General features: G+C 34.2%; 4 protein-coding genes across 4 annotated transcripts; 1 reads left to right on the forward strand and 3 right to left on the reverse strand.

Annotated features, from left to right (window-relative positions):
• Positions 1 to 3,085: 3,085 nt before the first annotated feature.
• Positions 3,086 to 4,304, reverse strand: LOC140888238 (protein FAR1-RELATED SEQUENCE 5-like). The gene is made up of 3 exons (XM_073295928.1): positions 4,038 to 4,304; positions 3,877 to 3,934; positions 3,086 to 3,762 (listed from the first exon to the last, which is right to left on the reverse strand). The coding sequence occupies exons 1-3, from the start codon at positions 4,302 to 4,304 to the stop codon at positions 3,086 to 3,088; spliced, it is 1,002 nt and encodes a 333-aa protein (XP_073152029.1).
• A 41-nt stretch (positions 4,305 to 4,345) lies between these two features.
• On the reverse strand, positions 4,346 to 5,812 carry LOC140888239 (protein FAR1-RELATED SEQUENCE 5-like). The gene is made up of 3 exons (XM_073295929.1): positions 5,779 to 5,812; positions 5,506 to 5,568; positions 4,346 to 5,001 (listed from the first exon to the last, which is right to left on the reverse strand). The coding sequence occupies exons 1-3, from the start codon at positions 5,810 to 5,812 to the stop codon at positions 4,346 to 4,348; spliced, it is 753 nt and encodes a 250-aa protein (XP_073152030.1).
• Positions 5,813 to 7,211: 1,399 nt separating this feature from the next.
• On the reverse strand, positions 7,212 to 11,651 carry LOC140891730 (ammonium transporter 2-like). Its single transcript, XM_073300351.1, has 5 exons — positions 11,350 to 11,651; positions 10,583 to 10,928; positions 8,111 to 8,396; positions 7,923 to 8,026; positions 7,212 to 7,816 (listed from the first exon to the last, which is right to left on the reverse strand). Exons 1-5 carry the CDS (start codon positions 11,649 to 11,651, stop codon positions 7,382 to 7,384), a joined length of 1,473 nt encoding a protein of 490 aa, XP_073156452.1. The 3' UTR covers positions 7,212 to 7,381.
• Positions 11,652 to 15,066: 3,415 nt separating this feature from the next.
• On the forward strand, positions 15,067 to 17,365 carry LOC140891027 (protein NRT1/ PTR FAMILY 5.5-like). Its single transcript, XM_073299236.1, has 5 exons — positions 15,067 to 15,159; positions 15,269 to 15,327; positions 15,425 to 15,639; positions 15,724 to 16,256; positions 16,337 to 17,365. The coding sequence occupies exons 2-5, from the start codon at positions 15,303 to 15,305 to the stop codon at positions 17,223 to 17,225; spliced, it is 1,662 nt and encodes a 553-aa protein (XP_073155337.1). The 5' UTR covers positions 15,067 to 15,159; positions 15,269 to 15,302; the 3' UTR covers positions 17,226 to 17,365.
• The last annotated feature ends 9,691 nt before the right edge of the window (positions 17,366 to 27,056 follow it).

Below are 27,056 nucleotides of genomic sequence, written 5' to 3' on the forward strand. Positions count from 1 at the left end.
TTTTGAGGGTATAGTATACTCATCTCCAGATTTGTCAAAGGTATGAAATTTTGAATGAGATTGTAAAATAAATTTCTCTTTATAAATCCTGAGTTATAATTAATTTTTTTTTGTTTTATTGACTCTATGCTGTTGTAAGACGAGTAATTAGAGCTGAAATCTGTGCAACCATTGTGCTTAGTAAGGTCAATAATTTGAGGCTGGAGGTGCTGAGCAAAGTGTTTGATTTCTACAAAAAAAAAAGCCTGAACTACAAGCCAAGATTTCAGATTTGAAGAGAGATGGAGCAGAAAATAAGAGGATGAAGAAACAAAAGAAATGAACTAGTTCGCGGTGGCCATGATTGTAAGCCCTATGTTCTTTCTCCTTTCCCCATAATTTTTAGTGCTTCTTGGATGCAACTGTACTTTTTCTAGTGATTGACAAATCCTGATGGCTTTGTTGTCATATTTTTGTTTCTCTTGCCTATCTATTGTTCACCATGAATTTATTGTTTAAGATTAAGATAATTTGCTATTGCTAGTGCCCAAATATGTTGGTGGCATACTACTTTGTGGGTTGTGGAGAAAAGTTTGTGAACCCCTATAAATTTTTATATTTTTTTTAACCTTCTCTCGTGGTTCTACAAATTTCTTATGTGTGTGTAGTTCAAAAACTAGAATTGATTGAATATCACACCTATCGGGACATACCAGTTGGATTTGATCAAACTGTTAAAAAGTGTTTGTATTACTTTTTCTGTAAAAAGTGTTACTCTTTCGATAAAAAGTATTAGTTTTTTCTGTTAAAAAGTCTTTCTGTTAAGTAAAATATTTTTTTTGAAAAAAGTTATTTGTGGAATGGTTTTTCTGTTAACCGTATTAGTTTTTATATGATAAGTATTAGTTTTTATGTGATACAGTTTCTTTGTTTGCTAATTTGTAATAAATAAAATCTTTTTTTGAAAAAATTATTTGTGGAATGTGTTTTTATGTGAAAAGGATTAGAGTTTATGTGATAAGTATTAGTTTTTATGTAATAGGTATTAGATTTTATGTGATAAATATTAGTTATTATTTTAAAAGTACGCACTTGTTCTGCCAAGTGTCGGTAGATTAATGTACAAGGATTCGGTCCTGCGTGCCCATTTGACATGGGTTTTTTTTTTTTTTTTACAATTTCTTGCATGGTTTAGAAGCCGAACTTGGAGAATGTATGTGGGGACGATAAACTGTTCGGTGTAATATTTTAATGAAATCTTTTTATGCCACCGTATATGTAGGGAAGTGGAATAGAACTGTAAGGACTAGAGTCTGTATTAAACCCACAGAGTAGACTTCTGGTTGAATCCTCACGCCCATTAGCCGTTCTAGATGGTTTTTTACTCAGCTCAGTGTTCAGCATATGCACTCTGTTCAGCATGTAATGTTAACATGAGACATAGGACTCATGGAGCGATGGTGTTCTCTTCTGATTCAAGTACAAAAAATCCTGTCTTTTTAGTTGGGAGAGTGTTTTAAGCTTATTAGTCACTCTAGTTTTTGTTGTGAAACCGATTTGGGATACACGACACGACCAAGTATTTGTTTGATGTAGTTATAATTTTGTGTGATGAGTAGATTTCTTGCTTTAGTGAATATTGATTATGGTGGAAAACCTTTTGTTTTTAATTTTGAAAACTATGCTATGATGCTTTTAATCATAGCAGATACACTGCATGTGAGCTGACAGGAACTAATGTTACTTCTTGTTGTTTATTCAGTTAAAGACAAGAAAAGAATCGGCAAAAAATGGTGGCTTGGAAATTTGTTGTTTGATTTCTACTAAAAAAGCCTGAACTTCAAGCCAAGATTTCAGATTTGAAGAGAGATGGAGCAGAAAATATGAGGAGAAAGAAACAAAAGAAATGAACTAGTTTGTTTTTATGACTATTTTGATTAAGCTCCTTCATTGTGGAACAGATTTCATTTGCAGCAGTTTAGATTTATGTCGAATTTAATATCCATTCGCAAGTTAGTTAGCTTAGTTGTTTGGGTTTGAAGAATTTTAGTACTCAATTACTTTTATTTTAATTCAAATAAAGTTTCATCAAGTGTTTTTCTTTCATGGCTTAGTTAGATAATAAATGGTGTGGTGTTAAATATATTATGTTAATTTGCAGCAATGTCTCTTGCTTTTGCAGTGACATCTTCCCATCCACAAAAGGGGGATTTTTTACATTATTGTATTGCTTTTATTTAAAATTATATGGTGCATCTTCCCATCCACAAAGGGGGATTTTACACATTCATGTATTGATTTTATTAAATATTATATGTTGCATTATAATTTGGTCCCGGTTCTTAAATTGTTAAGTGCTCTTAATTATGATTTATTAAGGTAAAATCAATACACACTATTGTATAGACTTTATTCAAAATTATGGACTTTTTTTTGACAAATTGTTAATAAAAAAAATTCACTTTTCAAAAAATAAATCAATATGGTTCAGGAAATAGTTATAAATAATTTTAAAAAAAATTCATAATCACTAATTTTTAGAGGTTTGCAAACACTACCTAAAAACAATTCACTTTTCAAAAAATAAATCAATATGGTTCAGGAAATAGTTATAAATAATTTTTTTTAGATCAACATTTATAAATAAAACCCTTTTTAGCTAGACACAATTGTTTTTCTAAAGTATGTGACAAAAAAAAATGTTAGTAAAAATTAAACTTCGTAAACTTCATTCATGTAAACTTTAATAGTATCTATGAAAGTATGTGACCAAAAAAAATCTCACTATAATAAATGAATATTTGGAGTCTTGGAACCAAATTCATTTGCTTGAATTGAATTTGATGCATCAATTTTCTTCTTCTTGCTTTTCTGAAAGTGTCCTTTTATCCTTTGACTTCTTCCTTTTGTAACAGAATGAGTAGGATCTTGAACAATATGAGAAGAATTTGAATGAATGGAAGTATCTGACTGCTCTGTAATAGTCAATGAACTCATCAGAGCATTAATAGCTACAGAATCTCTGTTGTATCCTTCTTCAACAATCATCCGAGCCTCCTTATTTTCTTGACATTACAACACCAAATTATAATACTTGCGTTCCATTTCAACGCCAAGGGATGCAATCCCTAAACTTCTCTGACCTCCCAACTGTACTATTGAACTTGTCCCAAATTTCTGATTTAGCAAACTTTGTCCATCTTTTCTTAATATAAGACTCTGGTATGGAAACTATCGAATTTATATGAAGGACCCTTAAGCAATGATAGCACAAGAAGCCACACTCTTCAAATTTCTTGCAAGAGCACGTGATTAGATTACTCAAACAATCAAATATGACACGATGAGATAGCCCGTCATTATCGTGTGATGAAACATTATAAACCATCATTCTGTCTTCAACTAGAATAAGAGTAGAAGAACTAGAGATTGATTTTAAAAATTCAGCCTCAAAATCTCTAAAAAGTGTCAATGTGTATACCTCAGAAGCATGCTTCAACATCCCAGTCAATGGTAAGGCAGATTCAGGTATTGATCTTGAACATTGGAATTCATCTTTTTGTTCTTTGTTCCTCCAATTCTTTAACATTTCCTTGAAAATTCCAAAAAAGTCAGTCAAGCTTGTGTTTTTCTTTGCACTGAATCCAATGGCATGGTTAGAGCTTTCACTTCTTTGGGAAGACAGAATTCCAGCAGAGAATAAATCCTTGCTCAATGCAGTGCACCATTTTTCCTTTAATCCATACAAACGATTAAACCAAGGATGATTCTCTAGTTTGTAGTCTGAAATCATAGAACTCCAACAGCTTTCAAATTCATTTTCATCAACACAACCTGACAAGCATTTCTTAAATGCATCTTTAAAAGAATTTTGACTTCTCTACTTTGCAAACCTACTTACAGCATTTTGATGAAGGTGCCAAAGACATAGCCTATGTCTTGTTTCCGGAAAAACCTACATCAAAATAAGAAATACTTGTTATATTCACATGAGTAATTCACATAAAAAACCTACATCAAAATAAAAATTCAACAAATATATTTCAAAATTTATTGACCTTTTCTATTGCATTTGAAATTGCTTGATCTTGGTAGGTGAAGAAACTGACAGGACATTTCCCTCCCATCGATTTCTTAAAAACTTCAAAGAGCCATTGAAATGATTCGACCTTCTCGTCAGATAAAAATGCACAACCAAACATCACATTTTTCCAATGATGATTGATACCCACGAAAGGAGCACAAATCAAATTGTACTTATTAGTGCGATAAGTTGTGTCAAAAACCATTACATCACCAAATATGTCATAATCCTCTTTCATCATCGAGTCCCTCCAAAATACATTACACAATCTCCCATCATCATCTAATTTGACTCTGAAAAAAAGTCATTATCTTTAGCATCTTCTTGTTGTAACATTTCAATTACTTTCTGTGCATCCCCTCCTTCTATTGCATTCATTTTCCAACGGTTCACAAAATTCATGTGATCCATCAAAGTATGACCAACGTTTTCCTCTCCACCAGCTTCATGTACCATATAACGATAAGAATCAGTAGCTCTCATCCCAGAAGATATCATATCTTCAATAGCTTTACCCTTCACATTTGAAATTCTCCTTTCTGATCGATGATGATGACTCGATTCTATCCTAGTGAATGCATGATTATGTATCATCACATGGGACACAACTTCATAAAGGCATTCGTCATTCAATTTAACTCTCAATAAAGCTTTACATCCTGTTCGTGTCAGACAAGATCTTTTTCCTATCTTTCCCACTGATCCACCACTTAAGTTATCTAGATTTGAATCTTCTATTCTCTTCGTTCCAGAACAAGAGCAGAGAAAATATTTCTCTATTACAACTTTTTGATTGTTACAGTACCTCGTGGTTGACTTACGAACACTAAAACCAATGGCCCTTGCATGGTTAGAATACAATTGATACATTTCATCAATTGTTTTTCTCGTCAAACCAATCAGAGAACCAGTTATATCAACAGAATATGTATTGTCATCTGTAATAATTTCAAAACATATATCTAGCATTAATAAAAACTAATACGTTTTAACCAAAATCAAATATTTCTCATTAATTTGAGAAATGCTTCACTGGCTGGAATCATATTTTGTTCACTACTAGCTGCCGGATCAACATCTTCATTTACACTAAATTCAAACAAGTGTCAAATATTATTACAAGAAACAACTAAAATGAAAATCTATTTTATTTTTTTTGATAAACATAATACACTTCGTAAGTTGTAACGCCCCAAAATTTTCTTAATGGACTTTATTTGAGATAATAAGAGATTTTAGAAGTTGAGGGCCGATTCGTTTTTTATCAGGGACTATTTTGCAATTTTTGGAAATCTCTGATTATCTCAAATAAAGCCTATTCATCCGTTTAAAAAAAAAATAAATTCTTCCTTCTTTTTCTTTTGGCTCTTGATTAATGACGTTTAATTATTCGTTATTAGCCGATTAGAATCGAGGTCTCACATAAGTTATGTCAACCTTACCTTTATTTATGTCTGTCTCATTTTCATCGCTAGAAACAACGACAATAGAATTTAAATTTTGACCTACAATGACAAAATAATTAAAAAAATAGCATTAAAATATAATTTAAAAGGTAATGTTTTTTGTGCAATGTTTGTGTAAACTAAAATAAAATGATGCTCTGAAAACATAATTCAATTCTTTGCAACAAATGAAAGTAACACATTTTCAATATAAACAAAAACATTTGTATTTAAAAAAGTTAAATAGTTTGTTAAAATGAAAAAAATTACCTTCTTGATTATGAGTTTCAGCTTCATTCTCCATATCCGAATTTAATTATCCAACAAGAAAACTAGAAAAAGTATGACAGCCGCTGAGATGATCTAGCCCTTTCTAATGACTTAGAAACAAATCAACCAAAATTTTCTTTGTGCAATCAATCTGAAAAAAGATCATTTCCAACCAAATCAACCAGGAAAGGAAACAAGAAGGATAAAAATCACTTTCATTTTGAACATAAACGGCAGAATTTCTGAAAAGCAAGGACTGGTGGTACCTGCAGTTAACTGCTTGGATTTTCAATCAAAATAGGAGGATCTGGTGCAAAAAAGTAAAATAGAAAAACACACGCTGTGATGTGGCACCAAAACAAATGAGAATCTACATAACCACAGAAACACAATCCGAGAAATACAAATAATAGAAGCATACAACAGAAACAAAAGGAAAATAAAAACATGTGCAGTCTCATGACATATTTTAAAACAATAAGTAAAATCCAGCCACTAAATGTAGCATATAGAAGTGAAGGCCACAAACAAAATAGGAGAAGAATCTCTAAGGAGTATCAAAACAGGTCATAAGCTAAAGGTTAGCAAACCAATATTTTCTTAGATGTTTCATCAAGAAGAACAAATGCATAGCCCATTCTCGCACACTTCTTTGAATGAATCAAACAATCAAAGACTAACAAAGCAAAAGAAAACCCAAAAGAAACTCATTAGTTGTCAAGAGAAAGGGCATACGATTGGCTACAGTAATGTTAATTGTTAAACTTTTCATATGAAAATCATAATGCAGTTCAAGTCTTCAAGATCATCCCAATGGGAAACAATTTAAAGGCAAATTAGTAAAAATCCATATGATTGCACGAAAAAAGTAGCAGAAACTATCACCGCTCGACAGACGACAACTAACTCATGGCTTGATATAGGATGGTCGGATCAAAATCCCCAACACGAAAGCAAAATAGATTCGATCTCCTTTCGGCTGCCAAGTGATCGATCAAAATTTTCTCGGTGCGACTGCGAATTCAGAGTAGAGATTGCAGTGACATCGTATCAAAAACATGCGATTGAGAAGCTGAGATGGGAAAATAGCAGCGATCTTGTCGATTGAAAGTAGGCGAATGCGGAATCTCAAAATCAAGAAAGCCGACACGAAAAATTAGGAGAAAATAGAGTAAATAATAAGACTTGAATCTCACGGGTTTAAAACATGGGTTAATCCGACCCGTATCCGTTGCACAAACATGACCCGTAGAACAGTCTCATACAAGTGTTTGCCTACGAGTATATCATTTTACAATTGATTTATAAGTTTTAAAAATAAACTTTTAGTGTGAATGAAATTATAATTTATAAATTTAATAACTTGTACGAAAACATAATCATTTGCAAACACTCATTTATTCAATAGCATAAATTGATTTTTCAGGATCGGAATATGATATCGTAACCCTACTTGGTGAGTTGGTGTCATTAAACATATGTGATAAAGATGAAAAGTACAGAGAGTACGAAATAAAAAATGAAAGAAAGAACCAATTAATATCACTCCTCACCAAACTTATCTTTTTATAATTTCTATACACGCAACATGTTATCTGAGAAATCATACATTAATAGTTCCTCCTCTGGCACCGTTTAAACGCACATCCCCTGCCATTTCCACCGCATGAGATGGGTTATCCCTGCCGTGTCTGGTCAGATCGTATCCCTCCCCGGTTCCCCATTGGGCATATGATTCCTCGCCAAGCACCGCTTCGTCTCCGAAGACGAGTTCCGTGTCCGACATTTTCAAATCTATAAATAATTGGATTGATTGTAGGATAATCGTCGTGGCCATGATATTCCAGCCAATAACAAACAGCGCTGCAATTATTTGCTTGAGGAATAGGACTCCGCCACCGCCGTAGAATGCACCCTTCGTGCCTTTGATCGGCAGCATCATGCTGCAGAGGGTTGGTTCCGCCAGAAGCCCGGTTAAAGCGCCGCCCAAAATTCCGGCCACCGCATGTGTGTACAACACCGCCAGTGTATCATCCACCTGTAACGGTTTTGGAATATATATAGTAACAATCAATCTAGCTATAGCATTTTTTCTAAAAATTAATTCTTTATTAATAGGGAGGAAATGCATGCATGGTACGTACCCTTTGTAGCAAAGTTGACTTCTTGTGAAGAATGATCATAGAGAACCAAGGGATGCTCCCGGAAAGCACACCATAAACTATAGCCGCCCATGATTGCACCAAACCTATGCTTAATTTCCATATATAATATATATAAAAGAATTTTATATAATCTAAATAATATTGTACGTACAATTAATATTATATACCTGCACCAGGAGTAATGCAAGCCAAACCAGTAATCATCCCCTGAACAGCGCCTATAACCGAAGGCTTCCTAAAGTAGTAAACATCTAATGCTGTCCAAACAAGAATGCTAGTAGCTGCTGAAATATTTGTATTCAGCACTGCCACTGAAGATACTAAATTCGCGGCGTATGGTGCCCCGCCGTTGAACCCGGACCACCCCATCCACAGCAACCCCGCTCCGGCAAGCATCAACAACACATTGTTCGGTGCAAATCTGTCCCTATCTACTTGTAACCGCGGCCCGACCTGTCTCGGTTTAAAAACCAAAGTATGATACTATATAACTGATCAAAACTATTGTTTATTGCCTGGAAACTTAAATGGAAATTAATTGTAATTTATTTTATAGCAGATCTAGGCAATCATGCTTGATGCATTAATTTGGTGAAATACAATTTATTTTATGCCAAACTTTGTCTTAATACCAACATATATATCTGGCATGGAAATTTACTACTGAAATACAATTTCAAAGAGATCAGGCCGGGATCATCCAGAAAAAAAAGGGGAAAAAATCATAATCAATTTTGGTCTTAAATTATATTAACTAATCAAATTAGCTAGCCTTTGGAATATGATTACTTACAAACATATATATCCTTTAATTCCAAAAATATGTTAAATAAATTAACCTTGCAAAATTATAGTTTTTAAATTGAAAACTATTATAATATAATTATTCACTAGTAAATATTAAAATTTTATAATTTTATTAAAATATTATTGATATATATTAATTCGTTTCAAATTAAATAAAAAATATAACATCGCTTGTACGCATTAATAACACTCAAATTTATTTTTCAAGTATCTAAATTAATTGGCGAGTTTATCTTAGATTAAACGTTTGATATCGATATTAATAAAATGTGAAAGGGAAAATTATGTTTTGGTAAAATCATTGAAAATTAAAATTCAAAAATTCTAGTTAAAAAATTTTAAAATTAAACATTTTAAAAAAATCTCATCAATTAAAAATATCAACCAATTTAATATTTATATAAACTTACTTTTTTATTACTTTTTTCAAAACAATTCATAATTGTTTTTTAGAATAAACCGAAAACTACCCTATTCTCAAAATTGATTTTATCCAAAAACAAATACATACATATGCATATGTGCATATATATATATATATATATATATATTATATCAACACTATATTATATCACAAGGAAGAACTCGCGCGTAGTATAATAGACACAAAAACGTCCATTATGGGTTTATATTTGTTCGAAGAAAATGCTTAGCTAATTCCATACGTCTAACCAAAAAAATTCTTAATTATCAATCTTAATTCCTTTCAATTTGAACAATAATTCAATCGATTCTTAATTATCAATCTTAATTCCTTTTAATTTGAACAATAATTCAATTGATTCTAACACATAGGAAACAATGTACTCCCTCCGTCCCATATATAATGTCTTTTTTTTATTTTCACACAGATTAAAAAAAATATATTGGAAAAGCAAATTTTATATTAAATTTCCTATTTTATCTCTATTTAATGTATTAAAAAATGATTGCACAATTTTCAAAGTGTAGTTAATAGGGGTATATTAGTAAAGAAGTGTAAAAAAATATTACTAAATATGGTATATGACTATATATTTGGGACAAATAAAAAAGGAAATATGAACAATATAATTGGAACGAAGAGAGTAATATATTAGCTAGTATAGCACTCGAGAAAGCTACAATCAATAAAATTTCACTTATCTTCCCTTCCCGAAAGAAAAAAAGTGTGAAATTATTTTTTCTTTCCGCAATAGGACCAGGATTTAAATAGATAATTGATTAAACAATCTTTGGAAGTAAATGGTTTTATGTTAAGAGTAGGTCTCATGTGAGACGGTCTTACGGATCTTGATCCGTGAGATGAGTCAACCGTACTCATATTTATAATAATAAGTATTTGACATAAAATGTAATATTTTTTAATAGATATTCCAAATAGGAGACTCATTTCACAAAAAATGACCCGTGAGACCGTCTCATAGGAGTTTTTGTGTTATGTTAAAGAGATCTCTTCTAAACAACCATTCAAAAACAATTTATTCTAGAAACCATTTTACTTTAACACATTTTTATTGAATTTCCTAATAAATAAAAAAATTTAAATTATTGCATGTCGGTCAGTACCTATATAAGCCCTGAGATATAAGTAAAGAATTTAATTAGCCTAATTCATCTTGGTCATTTTAAGATTATTAATCGGAGAAGACGATAAGACTATTTTTAGAAATAGTCTTGTCCCTTAAGTAGGGCTTGACTAATTAAATTCTCAAAAAATAGAAGGCATTTCTTGGTTAAAATTTGTAATTATTTTTAATAATTTGTTTTAAAAATAATTTAAAAAAACTTAAATATCTGGAAGGATCAAACGAGCTTTTTAGAAAAAAAAAAAAAAAAAAAAAAAATTGTACCCAATAAGCAGCGGTGAAACCAGAAATCCCAGACGCAAGATGAATAACATAGCCGCCGGCATAATCAATCACTCCCCAATGATACAAAAAGCCACCACCCCACAGACTGTAAGCACCCACCGTGTAACAAAAAGTCAGCCACAAAGGCACAAAAGCCATCCACGCCTTAATGTTCATCCTCCCCAACACCGACCCCGCCACCAAAATCGTCGTGATTGCAGCGAAACTGAACTGAAAGTAAACAAGAGAAGCCATTGGGAAAAATGGCTCTTCCATTCCCGACTCAATGGTGCCGTTCGAATAAAAGTGGGTGCTTTCTGGCACTGCAGCTCGCCTTGTCAAGTACCTGCATGCATGGGATCGTTAATTCAAGCATTAATATATATATATATAGGGAAAATTGCTTTTTTGGTCCTCTGTGTTTGTCACTTTGCGATTTCAGTCTTTTATATATTCAGATTTTAGTTTTAGTCTGCTATCTTTATTTTTTTGGCAATTTTAGTCTTTTTTTCCGATGTGGCGCAGACGTGACACCAATTCAATAATGATGTGAAACTGACGTGTACAGTGCCACGTAAGCATTTTTTAATAAAAAAGACTGAAATTGCCAAAAATAAGAACATGCAGGACTAAAACTGAAATGTAAAACATGAAGAACCAAAATCGCAAAATGACAAACATAGATGACTAAATTTGTAATTTTCCATATATATATATATATATATGAAAATCATCAAGAATTGAAGGTTTTGATTAATTCACAATACCCTAGGTCAAGAGCTGGGCCTGGTTTCCCCCAGAAAGGAATAAGTTTATCACCAAAAGCCAGACGATAACAGAAAAGAACCCAACAGATAAAGACTGCGGCGAAGGCATACAGAGCCATGAAAGCAGAATAGACAGCCCATTTCCTCTTCACGATGCTGGCGTAGAGGATGACGAGTCCCGGCATGGACTGGAGGCAGACGAGCGTCGCCGCCGTCAGCTGCCACGCGTTGTCGCCTTTGTTCAGCCAATCCGGGACCGCCGGCAAGCGTTCTTCATATGCTAGAGTTATATTATTAGCCATCTTAAGATAATTTGATTCATGAAATGAAATGAAAGTGGCCTGCAGCACATTATAATGTATCGTGGCCTGGAATTATTCGGACTTTATAAAGTCAACGAGTTTTTTTTTTAAGCAAAAGTCAACGAGTTTTTAATTACTATTGGAATACGTTGTACGGAAAATTTGTTCGAAAATTCCTTGCATATGTCAGCTTGGCTCCCAAATGTTCCATAAGCCGTGTTTGACCAAAAATCTTAAGTTTTTTGTTGGACCGAAGTCATATTATAAGTTAGTGTAATGTATTTGTTATCCTGTCAAAAAAAATATATATATAATAATAATAAAATTGCAGTTGGATTATAGTACGCTGTTATTCAATAATCCGTACCCACTTTCATACATATTTTAATTTTATTTTCTTATTAAAAACTTATATATCTATCATTTATCCACAACTTGCATATATATATATAAACTGGTTACTGGTTGAAGAGTTGACATCAAGATGAAGATTTAGATATTCGATCATGCTGTGCATTTTGAGGCATTATATATAATCCCGTAAAAAGAGTGTGGTGGATTATGTTATAAATATCGATATCGATAAGTTAGATCATGCATGCACATGCACTATCTTAAATCTTTGACATATATGTAAAGGTTGATATGTATCAATAAATGTGAAATAATTATTTTTTAATGGACCCTTCAAGTATTGATAAAATCTATCATAGGGGTAATGCATGTATAGGTAGGTTGAAATCATCCATAAATATTAGAAATTGACTTAGACCTAACTTACCTCAAAAGCTAGTTCAAGATGTGAGGATTGACCTTGTCTATATTAAGAGCTTCCAGGAACTCTATCCAACCGATCGATGTGATGTGAGACAATATTCAACAATAAATATCTTCTTTTTTGTGATCAAGACATGACTGGTCGAGCACATGTAAAAGTGAAAAATATCTTTCATATAGTTTTAATTAATTTGAAATCTTGATGATCCTATATATCATCGGAATTAGGTTTAGCCATTTATCTTTCCAATTGTAACAATTATCTTGCAGCTAGAGACTAGAGTTTATGTTAATATGACACCACACGTGTTGAAATCGTCAAAAAAAAAAAAAAATTAGAAAATGCCTCAATGATGTTGAATATCTTGGTAAAGCAGTCGTCCAGCTAGAAACTTGCAAGAACAGAAGTTAGTCCAGTTTGAGTTTAGGAAATATAAATCGAAATCTTTTATTACATATAAAGATTAGTTAGTTCCTAAAGAGCTCGATCGACTGTTCGGTTTCAACAAACATACATATGGAATTCAATCTGACCAAAAATGTAAATGACTTGTGTAATCCATGAGACAAATTTAATCCATGAAAAAAGAGGTGGATGATTTATCAAAGTGCTAATGTGGTCTTCTATCAATCCAGGTCCTTATCTAAGCTAAAAAAATTAAGACAAACATGAGCTTGTAAAACAATCTCGGATTTATCAAGGATACCAAACGGGGCCTTAGGGTATAATGGAGTAAAAATTACTCTCGATATTCTCCAATAAAATTGAATAAAATCGAGAGCAGGGGGCCTATGATGGGTTTAAGTATATTTTTAGTATACTTAAAATATATAAATAAATTAAGTATGTCAATTTGTGATAATTGCACTTCAAAAATACCAATTTCTAATTTTGGAACCTTTGAGGGGATAATTCGCATTTTTATACCTTAAGGAGTTATTTGGCAATTAAGCACATTATTTGCGTATAAATACATGTGGAATCTCTCCATTTGAGGTAAGTGACTCTTTGGCTTACAAAAGCTCTCTACTCTCCTGTTTTGTGTGGAGGTGATCGCTGACTCGATCGTCGGAGGATTTTCGTCGAGTAACCACCCGGCACCTCTAACGTATGTTCGTGAATCAGGTGACAATCCAAAAGGAGATCGTACGAGTTCTTCAGGTGACCAAAGGAGTAGGAGATCAGGAGATCGTTCCCCCTCTGCAGGTGATCGAGGAAGCAGGAAATCAGGAGGACGTACGACTTTTCAATTTATTTGTTGATGAGGGAGATAAATATTTCGCCCGCATCAGTAACATAATAAATGTCGTCGCTAAAATTTAGTAATAAACTATGGCAAATTTTAGTAATGGATTTGAGCATTTCGTAGCTAAAAATTTGAGACGGATGTAAAATATCGAGAAAAATGAATTTTTGGTCATATATGTTTGTCACTTTGCGATTTTGGTCCTCTAAGTTTTCATATTTCAGTTTTAGTCATGTATGTTCCAATTTTTGGCAATTTAGGTTTTTTTTCTTCGAAAATGTTGACGTGACACTGTACACGCCAGCTTCACATCAGCACTACATTGGTGCCACATCAGCGCCACATCAAAAAATGACTAAAATTGCCAAAAAAATAATGATAGCGGACTAAAACTAAAATCTAAAAATATAGAGGATCGAAATCGTAAAGTGACAAACATACATAAACAAAAAAACAATTTTTCCTAAATTATCTGTCACTGATATTAGAAATTTCTTTATTCATTATCGTTGTCAAGTTTTTATTTACATAGTTTTTATTCTATGTTGCATATACATAACACGTGTCTCTATCTCAATCGTTAGTTTTTATAAAAACACAAAAACTATGTAAAATAGTCTCAATAGTCAATTTTGTGATACATATATTTTATTTAGGTCTACAAATATTATTTTTATTATAAATATGGATAAGATAAACATGTATATCATATATAAAGATTTATAAATCATGAGATCGTTCACAATGAACTAGTCTTAAAATATTATAACTTTAATGATCCAATTTTTTTAGTAACTTTAATGCATTTGGACCCGGCGGTTGAGACATTTTAGTATTTCTCAACATAACTTCCTCAGTTCCACCTCTCTCTGTCGCTTTCACAACTATTCTAAAGGAGACAAAATTAGTAGAGATTCTTTTGACTCATCTAAATTACTCCACCACTCGTTTAATTTTCCATTTGATTTATATTAATTTAATTAGTTTCTTCCATTTGCATATGTTTTAGTAACAACTCCGATCTGTCTAAAATTCCAAGATATTGATGATCATATATATAAAAATGCAATCAATTATATAATTTATTTATTTTCTTTCCCCACTTGTAACACAAACAATGTATAAATTATCATATCACCGAGTTTTTTTTAAAAATATTTCTGGCTCGTGTTGGACCCAGGTTGAGCTGGATTGAGAATAAATAAATGTCAGGTCTTTAATACTTTATTATATCTTATATTTTCACGTTCCTTCATTTTCTTCCTTGGACAGCCAACCATTTTCATTTTATATTATATATATAGTGTGAACAAACTATATAATAATAACATAGAAACACGACGAATCTGGGGTAAGTATGTATGAATTGTTGGGAGTGGAAGCCATTGGGGGAATATTTAACCAATTACAAGGACGACAAGTTTTTTGGCCGCCAGGCTAAAGAAGCTGCAAACATAGATCCTATAAAGAGGGTTCTTGATTTCGTATTGTCCCTGCTAGATTTTAATCTTCTCCAGTTTCTTGGTTTGAGATTTGGATCATAGCTTTGCTCTGCGAAAACTTCCATCTCATTGTTTTGTCTATTCTTTTCAGTGATCATTACTGCAGAAGCTGACCCAACTCGGCAATGAAAAGCTTTGTCCGGATTTCTTGTAAAGATTTTACCTTTTTGCATTTTTTTTCGAGAGTTCATATTTTGATGTGTGTAATGTAGTTTGACTCTTACTTTTCTATCTATGTTTGTTGCAGCTCTGCTATGGGCAGACATACTGGTGGGTTACGCTTTGTTTGTGGTGCAAAATTATTTGACCGATGTTTGGAATCTGGACGTGACCCATGCTGCTGGGATCGTCAACATTTGGGGTGGAATCTGCAAGATTTTACCCCTTTTCTTTCTCTTCCTAGTCGATGCTTTCCTAGGCAATTTCAAGATGCTTGTGATTTCCAGTGTAGCCTACAGCGTGGTGAGTAGTACATTGATTGGCCTGTGATGGAGCCTAAATGCAAAGATGATCTTAAGTTCTTGGATTACTTACTACCTTTTGCAGGGTATTGGGTTCATTTCAATGTCGACTCCGCCGGTCCTCGCCGATTCGACAGGAACGTGCAAAGAATATGAGTCCCAATGTATTGGCCACACACAGAAAGCTCTCTTTTACACTGGCATGGCATTGGTAGCTGTGGGGATGTCTGGTAACCTTGTATCTGTTCAAAGCTTCCTCAAAGAACAGAATGAAGGCTCTGGTAAAGGGAATCAAAGAGTAGATTGTTTGAGAATACTAGGTTTCACTTTAGTAGCAATTTTCCCTGTAGTTGGAGCCATTGCACTTCCTTACATAAAACCATGGTCGCTCCGATTTGGGATCCCCGCGATCTGCACTGCTGTGGCGATGTTTATGTTTTTTAGTGGTTGGTGCACATATACGAAACTCGATCCACAGGGCAGTCCGATAACTAACGTGTGCAGAGTTTTTGTGGCCTCGGCTTCTAATATATCTGTACCAGTTCCACTTGATGCGAGAGAATTGTACAATGAAAATGACCAAGAGCCTAGGAGATTTACCCACACTCGTTGTCTCAGGTTCATCTTTTGTTTGCATTCTTGTTGTAATGATAATATTTGAAATGTGCTTTGGTTATAATTGTCTTCTGTTGTTTTAGGTGCCTGGAGAAGGCTGCAATAAGATTGCCGGGCAGGAGTACGGAAGAACAAGCGAAGTATATATGGAGAGTTTGCAAAGTATCAGAAGTCGAAGAGGCGAAAATTGCGGTCCGAATGGTCCCAATGTGGCTGACCTTCATAGTCATAGGGATCGTATCCTCCATCACAAACACCTACTTCGTGGAGCAAGCGAATCACCTGAATCGCAAAATAGGAAAATGGAATGTCCCCCTTCCTATATTTATGTTGTTCTTTCAGCAGGCGAAGGCGATTTTCTCCTATCTATACACCAAAATCATAACCGGATTGGGGAAATATGCACCCCCCTCAGGCATTGCTTTGGCCATGATATTGTCAGTGCTCTGTTGTATAACAGCTGCCAAAATAGAGAAAAGGAGATTGAACGTGATTACAAAACATGATCTACTCGACAAGCCTGATGATGATATTCCAATGAGCATATATTGGCTACTTTTCCAATTTTTCCTACTCGCTGGTGTGGATTCATTATCCGAAAAAGGGATCGCCTCGTTCTACGACGAACAGTCTCCGGAATCAATGAAAAACTACCTGATCTACTTCACCAAGGCAGTATCTGGTCTGGGATTCATGTTGAGTGTTGTTTCGGTTTATGTTGTGGGTAAAATCAGTGAAAAAGGAGGGAGACAAAACTGGTTTCAGCCTACTCTGAATAGGAGCCGTTTGGATAGGTATTATTGGGTGCTGGCTGGCTTAAGTTCAGTGAACTTTGTTGCATACATTGTAGTGGCATGTTGTTACAGATATAAACAACCACAGCAAGGGTTGGACGATGAAGCGGCAGCGGCGGCTGACGGAGGAGGAGGAGGAGGAGGAGTAGTATCTGCTTGCTTCTCATGCTGTAGCTAGATTTCCATGTTTTCAAACATACCGTTCTCTTCGGTCATTTTCTTTTTTGCCATTCATTTTGCTGTGTCACATTCAAGTTTTTGGGAATTTTTCCAAGTCCGTCCAAATTTATGGGTTAATAAAATCCTATTTCAAGCTTATCGGCCAAATCATGAAAATCTAATTATTATCTATATTTTAATGCATAAAAATAATTAATGTTGAAGATCTCACATAGCAAATCATTTAACAATTAAATTGATAATTAGGATAATAACCGTGAGTTCTCTAACCCAAATTTAGATGAGAAACTTTTATTTATTTCATTTCATTTTTTAGGTCAATCAAATGTAATTTATTCTGGTCATAAATATGAATTGAAGCACTCTAGTAATTATTCATTATTTCAACTAATTAATTTGTGCCCCAATTCCTGTTATGAAATATGCCGGAGCGAACATGACGATAATAATTGCGGAATGAAATAATCAACAAGAACACTAAGATTTTACGTGGTTCACCTAATATAGGCTACGTCCACGGAGCTGCTGCAAATATTTATAATCGGAGAAATATCACAAGTGTATACAAAACACTATATTTCTCACCACCCAAACCCCGAGTATTACCGAGAAAATAATTTCTCTAACTCACATAAGAGAACACTCAAGAAAAATACCAAGAAACTCTCTTTGTTTCTTATCTCTCTTTTCTCTCGATTTTGGGATGATACAAATGAAGGGCTACGGTGCCTTTTTATAGGCAAACTTCATTTGTGTGAACATGGAAATTGCTAGCTTTATTCCTTTTCCATTTCACACGTTTTCCTTCAAACTTGGCAATTTTGACAAACCATGTCAGACGCCATCATTGAAAAGATTGGCCCATCAGCTTTGACATTTCACTTAACATTTCTCCCACTTGAAGACTTGATTTCAATCATGGCTTCACACAGTCAATGCAGCAACTCATATCTTCCTTATTTACGCTTGTAGTCCAACTGAAGTCGAGTACAACTTCAGTTTGTCAGTGGTCACCATATTCGTGAACATATCAGCAGGATTTTTACTTCTAGGAATCTTCTCAAGCTTCAAGACTCCATTCACCCGATCTCTAAGGATCCCGATTCCAAGGATTTGTTTTGCAGCACCCAAATCCTTCATAGCAAATTCTATTTTTAGTTTATCAATCTCCTTCAGACAAACTCCTGCTATCAACATATCATCTACATATACCGGTAGCATAATATAAGAACCATCAAGCTTCACATAACACCAGTGATCAGCATGATACCTCGGGAAACCATCATTATTCATTACACCATCAAACTTCTTGTACCACTGTCTCGGAGCTTGTTTGAGACCGTACAAGCTTTTTTGAAGTTTGCACATCATTTTCTCTTTCCCTCGTACTTCAAATCCCTGTGATTGATTCATTTCTTCATCTAGCTCACCATGAAGAAACACAGTCTTTACATCTAACTGCTCCAAATTCAAATCTTCTTTTACCATCAATCCAAGTACAGTCCTGATAGTAGATAACTTTACCACCAGAGAGAAAATATCAGTGTAATCAATGACTTCTTTTTCACCTTTTACAACAAGGATTTCTTTGTACCGCTTGCTACCATCGTGTTCTAATCGGTACTCCCACTTGCTATGTAAAACCTTTTTACCTTCAGGAAGTTCTGACAACTCCCACGTGTGATTGGATGACAGTGAATCCATCACATCTTTCATGGCTAACTCCCACTGTTTAAAGGTCTCATAAACATCTGATTTATTTTTCAAAAAATGAACCCAGACCTTCCTGCTCGAATCATCGATAAATGTGACATAATATCGTGAGCCTCCAAGGGATGTCACAGGAGATGGCCCCCACACGTCAGTATGAACCAGCTCCAACTTTGCTGCTTTCGGTTCTCTACCGCCTTTCGAAAAGCTCACCTTTTTCTGCTTTCCAAGAACAAAACTTTCACACAGTTTGTGTTCGACAGTTTTTAATTCCGATAGCTTCCCTTTTAATATCAGCATCTTCATTCCTTTCTCACTCATATGTCCAAGTCTATAGTGCCATAGACTTGAGTTAGCTCCAGCATCCACAGTTGCTAACATTTCTCTGCAACTGGAAGTCATGTAGAGGGTTCCAGATTTCTGTCCTCGAGCAACAATCATGGCTCCTTTACTTACTTTTCAAGAGCCATCGCCAAAAGTCACTTTATGACCTTCGTCATTAAGATGTCCCACTGAGATCAGATTCCGCGTCAGTCTTGGTACATGTCTGACTTTATTGATTTTTCAGACAGATCCATTTGACATTTTCAACCGGACATCTCCCATACCAACAATCTCCAAAGGTTTTCCATCAGCTAGAAAATTTTTTCCATAATCGCCATCAATGTAACTATCGAATATATCGCGATTACCCGTGGTATGAAACGAGGCTCCAGAATCCATAACCCAAGAGTCAACAGGGCTTTCCATGGATAACACTAAAGTATCGTGTACTTGCTCAGCCACAACATTTGCATTATTCTTGGGTGATCTGCAGTCTTTTTTTATATAACCAGTTTCACCACAGCTCCAGCACTTTAATTTCTTTTCGAATGTATTTTTGTCTTTTTCACTCCTTGAGCCACGCCATCGGTTAGAACCTTTTTCGCTACTCCTGCCCCTACTTCTGTTTTCGAGATTTAGGGCAGATGATGATGTCCCTTCACCCGAATCCCTCCTTCGAACTTCTTCGCCAAGAATTCGATCTCGGACATCATTGAATTGTAATTTTCCCTTTCCAGCAGAATTGCTAACCGCTGCCCGCATCGGCTCCCAAGCATTTGGTAAAGACGCCAAAAGAATAAGTGCACAGATCTCATCATCAAATTTAATTTCAACCGATGTTAGCTGGGAAACAATCGTGTTGAGTTCATTGATGTGTGCCGCCACCGAAGCAACTTCCTCCATCTTCAAGTTGAATAACTTTTTCATGAGGAACACTTTATTATTTGCTGATGGCTTCTCGTACATGTCCGATAAAATGGACATCATCTCCTCCATGGTTTTTGCCTCCGCCACGTTGTGTGCCACGTTCTTTGTTAGGGTCAATCGTATTACCCCTAACACTTGTCGGTCAAGAAGCTCCCACTCATCATCCTCCATCTTTTCTGGCTTCACCCCGGATAGAGGTTGATGTAGCTTTTTGCTATACAGATAATCTTTAATCTGTAACCGCCAGAACGTGAAATATGTACCTTCGAACTTATTGATTCCAGGTCCCAATCCGTCATTTCCGGCCATCACTTCTCCTGCCTTAATAAAATTTCAAAAAATCTTTTCTGATGTGAAAGATCAGACAAATCTGCAACCACAGAGCATTCTCAGAATTTTAAGAAATTTTTCACCAAGGCTCCCGAATACCGTAACAGCTCTGATACCAGTTGTTATGGATTATGCCTGAGCGAACATGACGATAATAATTGCGGAATAAAATAATCAACAAGAACACCAATATTTTACGTAGTTCATCCAATATAGGCTACGTCCACGAAGATGCTGCAAATATTTATAATCGGAGAAATATCACAAGTGTATACAAGACACTATATCTCTCACCACCCAAACCCAAAGTATTACCGAGAAAATAATTTCTCTAACTCACACAAGAGAACACTCAAAAAAAATACCAAGAAACTCTCTTTGTTTCTTATCTCTCTTTTCTCTCGATTTTGGGATGATACAAATGAAGGGCTACGGTGCCTTTTTATAGGCAAACTTCATTTGTGTGAACATGGAAATTGCTAGCTTTATTCCTTTTCCATTTCACACGTTTTCCTTCAAACTTGGCAAATTTGACAAACCATGTCAGACGCCATCATTGAAAAGATTGGCCCATCAGCTTTGACATTTCACCTAACAATTCCAACATAACTTCCACCTCGTTTTCGCTTTCCTAAAGGAGACAATTTTTATTAAAGATATTTCGAATCATCCAAAATAATCGACCATTCTTTTAATGTTCTACTTAATTTATTTTAATTTCTTCCATATGTATATGTTTTTAGTAAAAAAAAATATCCAGTCCTTCTAAAATATTACGATATCGAATTATCATTATATAAAAATGCATTCATTTTTTTTCACCTGTAACAGAACAAAGCATAAGTTTTCAGATTACTAGCTAAATTTTACATTAGTTAAGGTACTTGTTACCCCATCGTGCATATGCAAACTGATTGAGCATATTCCCTTGACTCTGCAGGATTTATGATTCCCAGAAGAACTAACGGGAAGTTCTTAGCTAGCAAATGGGCAGTGCCCATCTGCCCAAATCAACGGCTATGAGATGATCTGCAGATCAAATCAATTGATCTGCAGATCAATCTCAACAGTTGATCTGCCCTTGGGGTAGCAACCCCAAGGGCAGCATGGAACTTCCCAGAACTAACCCTTGTTCTTCCACCAGTTCGGTAAACCAAGCCTTATCCGGACACATATGGAAGGTGCATCTGAGTCTAGAATCCACTCACTTTTTAAACCTTCATCTGTCATCGTCAAATCCTCGGCATCATCATATCCTTTTGATATGCTAGCTGATTCACCTATCTCCTTTGATTTGTCCAGAGACTCTATGTTCTTCTTAGGACAGTCCATCTTGAAGTGTCCTTTATTCCGAAATATGAAGCACTTGAGCTTGGGTCTACTCTTTGACATTGCCCTTTGGTTTATTTGAACTTGGATCTGCTCTTTGGTTTATTTGAACCAGTGTTTTCATAACCGAACCGGTGATTGAACCGGTCTACCTAAAAAAAATGGTCCAATCGGTCGGACCGTTTTAACCGAACAATTGAATCGGGAAACCGTTTATATAATTTAATATAATAAATAATATATTTTGAATTTTAAAAACTCAAAAATTATACAAATAGACAAAAAATATATATTTAACCTAGTTTGAAAGCTAAATAAATATGTAAATATATTCAAAACATCAATTATAGTTATAAATTATTTAAATAATAAATTATTTAACTTTTAAAAAACAATAATTATTAAAATAATTTTTAAATGAAGTAAAAAATTCTAAATAATAATGTATATATATAAATATTAAATTTAAAGTTTTAAAAATAAAAAAAATTAAAAAATTTCGGAAAACCGGTTCAACCGGTTGAACCAGTTGAACCGGTTTTTGGTTTTTGATCGGTCCAACTGGTTCTTGACCGGTTTTGATCGGTTCTGACCGATTGGACCGGTTTTTCGGTTATTGGAGGCATTTCAAATCGGAAAACCGAGCGGTTCCCGGTCGAACCGACCGGTCCGATCCGGTTTCAAAAACATGGATTTGAACTATGTGACCGACCTCTTATCAGTTCTCCCCCTTGTAAGCAGACTTTCACCTATAGGTTTACCACCGATCTGCAACTTTCGCTGTAACTTCTTGGACTGAATAGCCGATTAGACTTCCTCCAAGGTGATAGACTGATCCCTTCCATACAGCATTGCATCCTTGAAATTTTCATAAAGATTTCGGCAGTACATTGAGCTAGATCAAAGCTTTGTCCTCCTTCCTCCTCCTCCAGTTTTACCTCTACATTCTTCAAGTCATCCAAGATTTTAATGAACTCATCTATATGATCTTCGATGTTCTTTCCATCTTGAACCTTGAAAGAGTAAAACCGATTAATGAGATCCTAGCATATGGGTAATACTCAAATCATGCATCCAATGGTTTTTATTTTTAAACATAGGCGTAATTAATGATATATTGTGTAGACGTGGCAATCATAAGACATTAGATCTATCATTGGGGTAATACTCATAGCTAAATTGAACTCTATCGAGTACAACCTCTGTTTCATGTAGATTCTATTTGCAAGAGACTTGGTCAATTAAGTAAATACTTTCCAGATTCTGCCACATAGCAGAGGCTGACTTTTCCCTTGCTACCTCTCTTAAAGGTTTGTCCACAGACACAATATGATAGCGCACTGGGCCTTTTCCAAGATGTCTTCCTTCTCCTTCTCGCTCAAGGTAGATGCCATCTCTTCCTTGGTCTTTAATAATATAATGCTTCTGCCAACCCCTACTGCATCAAGATAGCCCGCATCTTGATTTTTCAAAGAGCAAAATCATTCTTTCCTGTGAATTTCTCAATGTCAAATTTCATTGATCCAGTCATACTCGTCCTATCTTCCCACGTATTGCGCTAATTGTTGTGTTTTCACAATAATCTAAGACAAGTATTCAATGAAGAATTGATAAATCACCACTAAAACTGAATTTATCAGTTTTTGGTAAATCACACAAACTTAAATTATAAGAGCAAGAAAAATAAAGAACTAAAGATTTACGTGGTTCGGCACAAAAATTAGTCTACGTCCACAGGTGTAGAAAATCTTATAACGATACTGGAGTTATACAAGTATACAGTGGGTTACACCTTCAAGAACTCAACACAATTCCACAACTGAAATCAAAGCTTCGATTCCTTTGATTTCTCCCTCAGTCGCTCGTGTTTAAACCGCTCTTGAATTCCCTCGCTCACTTGCTAAAATGAACTTTGCTCTTGTGTCTCACCTCTCCGGTGCTCATAGCTGACTGATATTTATATCAAAAGTGACTGATGTAGACATGTAACTGCTAGCGTCCTGAAACATTCTCTGACATTCCCTTGTTGACCGTCGACAAAAAATTCTGACAATAGCCAACAACCTAATTGTACTAACTGCGAAGATGGACTGAGTGATCATTGGCCATGGTTGACCACTAAGTGGAGCAGATGTCAACTGAATATACCCAAACTGAATTCCTTATCGCAACTAACTTTAGTCTCAACTGACCCCAGATTAGGAATAACAAGACTGATTCAGTCAATGTTACATCGACGACTTTCCTTCTTCAGTTGAGTATCTTCCCTCAGCTGCTATCATTTGTTCAGTTTGGTGTTCAGCTTAGCAATCTGTTTGTCTTGTCGATTCAATTTTGGTCAAGGCACCAGCTCTCACTGTCAACCTCTTTCCTTTGGTTTAGTTTAGGTCTTTCTTCAACTGAGACTAGCCAATTTTGTAGACACATGAATTGTTGGGAGTAGTGCTATGCTTGGCTAATTATTTACCAATAAGAATGATAAATGGAAAAATAAGTTTTTTGGTCCAGTAACTTTACCCCTTTTGGGTTTTGATCCATTAAATTTTTCGTTGTGTTTTGATACACTAACTTTGCATTTTTATTGTTTTTTGCTCCAACTGCATACATGTCAACGTCATCATTTTGGACCAGTTAGAATTTGACACGTATGCAGTTGGACCAAAAAATACTGAAAATGCAAAGTTAGTGTACCAAAATCCACATAGGTAAAATACTTAATGGACCAAAACCAAAACATGAACAAGTTAATAGATTGCAAAAAAATTATTTTCCCATGATAATTTCTCAGCCGCCAGGTTAAAGAAGAAGTTGTACATATAAAGAAGACGAGGTTTCTTGATTTAGTATTATCATATTAATCTTCTCCGGTTCCTGGTACAAGATCTGGTTTGCAACTTAGCTTTATCACATTTTTTGTCGATATTTTTCGGTAACATTTTCGTTGCTGAAGGCATAGCTGGCAGTTGAGTACTGAACCCAGCGATGAAAAGCTTTGTCCGGATTTCTGGTAAAGATTTGATCTTTCCCAGTTCGTATTTTCATATATGAAACGTATTTTATCTTTTATTTCTTTGTGTTAATTGCAGCATTGACGTGGGCTGACATACAGGTGGGCTACGCGTCGTTTGAGGTGCTGATGTGTGGAAACTTTCCACGCCACTCGTGCTGCTGGGATTTTGAACATTTGGGGCGGAATTTGCATGATTTAATTTACCCCTTCTATTTCTCTTTCTCTTCCTCGTTGATGCTTTTCTGGGCAATTTCAAGATGCTTGTGTAAAATATTAATTTGTATGTTATAATGTTTAAATTTCAACGTTGTCAACTTTGTCATGGTATAATAAATGCATGTAGCATTGAAATTGTGGTAAGATAGGTGCATAGTCAATGAATAATAAATGTGTTATATGTGTAGATGCATGATTGAAGTTTGGAGTGTAGTACGTGATTGTATATAAAGAGTCGAAGAAAGTGAAGAGGGATATATATAAAAAAACATTCCAAGAACCATAATATCCCATGCAAAGTGGCCATGAATTCAACCTAGTCAGAGTTGGGAGAAAATCTTCTATAATAAATTGGTGTAAATACATGTTATATCAATCAATTCTTGATATATGTCTCTTTCTTCGTTACATATCAATATTCAATTTTTTTCTCCACCAAACACATGATAAGAAGTGATTGCATGGTGTAAAACACAATGTGATACCAATTTTGTAACAGAGGATTTTTTTCGTCAAAGTTGGTCATGAGAAAAATGACGTCCCGGATCAAGCTCAAATCTGGGCTAGTCTATCTCATTAACTTGAAAAACTAAAATATAATAATAATAATAATAATAATAATAATAATAATAATAATAATAATAATATAATCAAAATAAAACTTAATATGCAGTTGTAAAATTATGTTTTACATAATTTCTTCCTATAATTTATTAAAATCAATATTATATAAAATACATCCTATTTATAATTTTTATAAAAACAAAACCATCAATTATATTGTCATATAAAATATCCTCAAATATATTTTTTTCAATGAAAATAATCTTTAAAACATTTAATATCTCGTCACTCATGATACTCAAACAGCATATTAATAATTTTATATAACTTGGAAAAAATTTCTTTTATGCCACGATTTTATTCTCACTTCTCTCAATTTAATTTAAAATTAGACATAATTCTAAATGTATAAAAAATAAAATAAATAAAAAATTACTTGCATGTGAGAGATGCACACTACGAAGAAGGAAAAATATTTTTTTTTACTCCATTAACTTCTCTATTTTTTGGTTTTGATTCATAAATTTTCAAAGTTATGTTTTGATACTCTAAATTTTAGTTTTTTGCTATTTTGGTCAACTGGTGATGTAATATCAAAAAATGATGATGTGATATCGGATAATGATTATATGACACCGAAAAATACTGACGTATCAAGTTTTCACATCATTACTTTAACCGCTGAAAATTAAAAGTTATTGTACCAAAAACAAACTTAGAAAATTTGAAGGATTAAACCAAAAAAATAGACAAGTTAATATACCAAAACAATCATTTTACCCTACGAAGAATTGAAGATGAAAATTAAATTTGATAATTGCATGAATTGAAAGAAAGAAGTGACTAACTTATTGTTTTAATTAAGTCCTTTCATGGGTATCTGTTCTTAAGTATTCTATTTTTTTAATTAAATACAATTATATGAATATTATAATAATTTATAAAAATAATTGATCTAGCTAGGCTCTCTCAAAGTGGAGTCCCAGGCGATCGTCCAACTTTCCCTCATAAGGGCTACCCCCGGGCCCCGAACCTAGCACATAACATGGATACTGAATTTTAAAAGTTGTGGTTGCAATAATTCACTTGGAATGATCTCTAATAATAGCTCGATCGAATACCTTATGTTAATCGCATCAACTCTCACATCAAAATCCTATCTATATTATATAATGCCCCAGCCTTGGTTTCACAAATCTAGCTAGATAGCAACCTATCATTAGGGCTGTGTGAAGACATAATAAATGGTGTAGCGCCCAGAATTTTCTTAGGTGATTTCGCATGCATAACTAGGAATAATAATAAAATTAAAATTTAAAAAATGGGTTAAATGACTTTATGTGGATTACTTGAATTTATTTGCATGATTTAAATATTATTTATAACATTTAACCCGCATTTATGTTATTTATGAGATTT

The sequence above is a fragment of the Henckelia pumila genome, chromosome 3 (assembly GCF_033568475.1).
Source record: "Henckelia pumila isolate YLH828 chromosome 3, ASM3356847v2, whole genome shotgun sequence".
NCBI classification, from domain to species: Eukaryota; Viridiplantae; Streptophyta; class Magnoliopsida; order Lamiales; family Gesneriaceae; genus Henckelia; species Henckelia pumila.